The sequence below is a fragment of the Cyprinodon variegatus genome, unplaced genomic scaffold (assembly GCF_000732505.1).
Source record: "Cyprinodon variegatus isolate N-32 unplaced genomic scaffold, C_variegatus-1.0 Scaffold82, whole genome shotgun sequence".
In the NCBI taxonomy this organism is placed as follows: domain Eukaryota; kingdom Metazoa; phylum Chordata; class Actinopteri; order Cyprinodontiformes; family Cyprinodontidae; genus Cyprinodon; species Cyprinodon variegatus.
Genome location: NW_015150535.1, coordinates 453,521 through 455,894, shown reverse-complemented (window position 1 = coordinate 455,894; position 2,374 = coordinate 453,521). Strand labels below are relative to the sequence as shown.

Sequence of the window (2,374 nt, the reverse complement as noted above, 5' to 3'; positions counted from 1 at the left end):
AACTTTCTTTTTTCCTGTGGCGCTAATCTTCTTCCGCACTTATGTCTAATGTAAAAAAAAGATGATCGATATTTAGCTAAGATATTGCTGTCAGCAGGGAGGAAAGCAATATCAAGATGGCGGCACAGACCTGGGCCACCCAACCATACTCAGTGGATGGACATTGTGCAGGAAATATTCACTATGGAAACAATGGCCTTTAATTTAAGATTGAAAAAGGCTCAATTTAAAGAAAAATGTAAAACTGTCTGACATTTGTATCATGAAAACCGGTTACTATCTTAGAATTGAGTGTTCATTTTGTTTTGATTTCTTATTTTGCTGATGTTCACAGGGCTGAGATCAGCGTATTGTTTGTTCTTTTGTCAAAAACAATAAATAATATATAATGATGATGATGATGATGATAATGATAATAATAAAAGTGGAAAATAAATCCTTGAATGTGATTATCAGTAGCATTACATTTTTTCCAAAATATGTTAGATATATTTCCTACTTATTTGCTTCCTGTTGGTCGTAGAGCCGCATGTTTAGAAAAGAAGCGTAGCAGCTGGAGGGAAACGGTGAGAGAATGGGGGAAAAATTCAACTTTTAATAAAAGTAGCTGGAAAATGAGGAATCTGGGACATGGCTGCAGCCCGTCTGCGGTAAAGATGACAAGGGATTTTGCTAAGTTTGTAAAAAAAAAAAAAAAAAAAGAAGATTGGCGCAATGGGTGTCCATGCTTTTAGGGTCTTACTTGCAGTCAGACAGCCACAGATCAGCTACCAATGTCAAGTTACGTCTCTGTAACCAATGCAGTCTCATCCGTAGTAGCTATTGCCAGTTGGAGCAAACGCTACCACCGCTAACATAGGGAAATCATTCTTTGAACAACATTTGGACCCAATGCAACACTGCGTGCTGAGGGGCTGCAGTGTCTTAACACAGCCGTTCAAAACCACTCATACCCTTCTGATGACGGTCCATCCGAATCGTTTCAGCCAATATTTCCAGATTCAAAAGTAGCCAAATCTTTCACCTGTGGACATTAAACTTAGCACACTTAATGGCTCAAATGCTAACAAAGTCTTAATACTCTTAAAAAAAAAAAAAAAAAAGGTACAGGAAGAATGTATGTAGTGAACTGAAAAATAATCATCTTTTCTTAAAGTACTTTATTCTGTAGCGTTTCATATTGAATGAATGGAAAGGTATTTCAGAAAATTTTGACAACAATAACGACTCAACCAAATACACATTCAATGTATTTTTGTAGCATGTGTTTTTGTTTCCACTGTTTTTCTAAATATTTCCAGTAAAGTTCCATTTCATTTGTAGTCTTAAAATCTTGTTAAGGTATTTTAAAAAGCATTAAATGAGACTATAAAACCTGCATTTCTTTCTTTCTGTTCATTTGAATGAAAAGTTTTTAAATATATATTTTGTATATTTTGGATTTTATTATTTGAGAAACCAAACAGGCTGGTCAGTGATAAATGTTTCCTCCTTTGTCTCCAGTTGTGAATCAGCCTCCCAGTGCCGTTTCTCTCCCCTCCACTGCTGGCAGTGAAGAAGCCGGAGGCCCCGAGGCCCCCAAACCTAAAAAGAACCGTTGCTTTATGTGTCGTAAAAAAATTGGCCTTACAGGTATGATTGAAAACCTGTTCTTTAACATCACCTGGATTCATTTTGGTTTAGATATCTATATTCCTTCTCCTTCTAAATCTCAATTTATATTGTATCTGATTTATGTCCTTTGTTATTTTATTTTATTTTAATTTTTTTTAAGGCATTGTTCTTCTAAAATCTTCCAGGACGTTCTCAATTTATACAATCCATTTTCTAATTTAGGATTCCTGGGTGTTTTTGTAATTTCTAAATACTATTTTAATGCATAATATGCCTCATTTCAATTTTTATTATTTTTTATTTTGTTTTTTTTTATTTTGCTGCTTGAAAAACAAAGAGGAAAAAAAAATTCTGGCCAGAAGATCTAAAGGATATAAAATGTTGTTTTCTTCTGTAGTTTTATTTGCCTTTGTTTTCTCCTCTGAGGAAGGGTTTTATTAATTACATATTTAAAATATTCATAAGAAAACTAGAAAAAAACTTGTCATCAGTTCAATTAAACTGTTTTTGGATTGTTTTATGCTGGATTAGCTTTTTAAACTCACTTTAAATCCTATTTTATTTGCACATTCAGAAAACAGCTGCAGGTGACCTGCTGCAAACAGAAACCATAAGATTCAAAGCTAGAATAACAAAATAAAACAATAAAGGAGGAAAATAAAAGTCTGCTCTCAATAATAATATAAAGCAAGTGAATTTAAATACATTTCAAGAACGAAATGTTAATTTGAAATTTAGACTGAAATGCTATTTCCTGCAT

General features: G+C 33.4%; 1 protein-coding gene across 2 annotated transcripts in view; it reads left to right on the top strand.

The window, feature by feature from the left end:
• The window catches only part of zfand5 (zinc finger, AN1-type domain 5), an 18,493-nt gene that overhangs the window by 12,999 nt on the left and 3,120 nt on the right, over positions 1-2,374 (top strand). For both annotated transcript variants that reach the window (XM_015373165.1, XM_015373164.1), the window contains exon 5: positions 1,504-1,632. In XM_015373165.1, the coding sequence (XP_015228651.1) occupies positions 1,504-1,632 (129 nt within the window). The remainder of the gene's footprint in view (positions 1-1,503; positions 1,633-2,374) is intronic.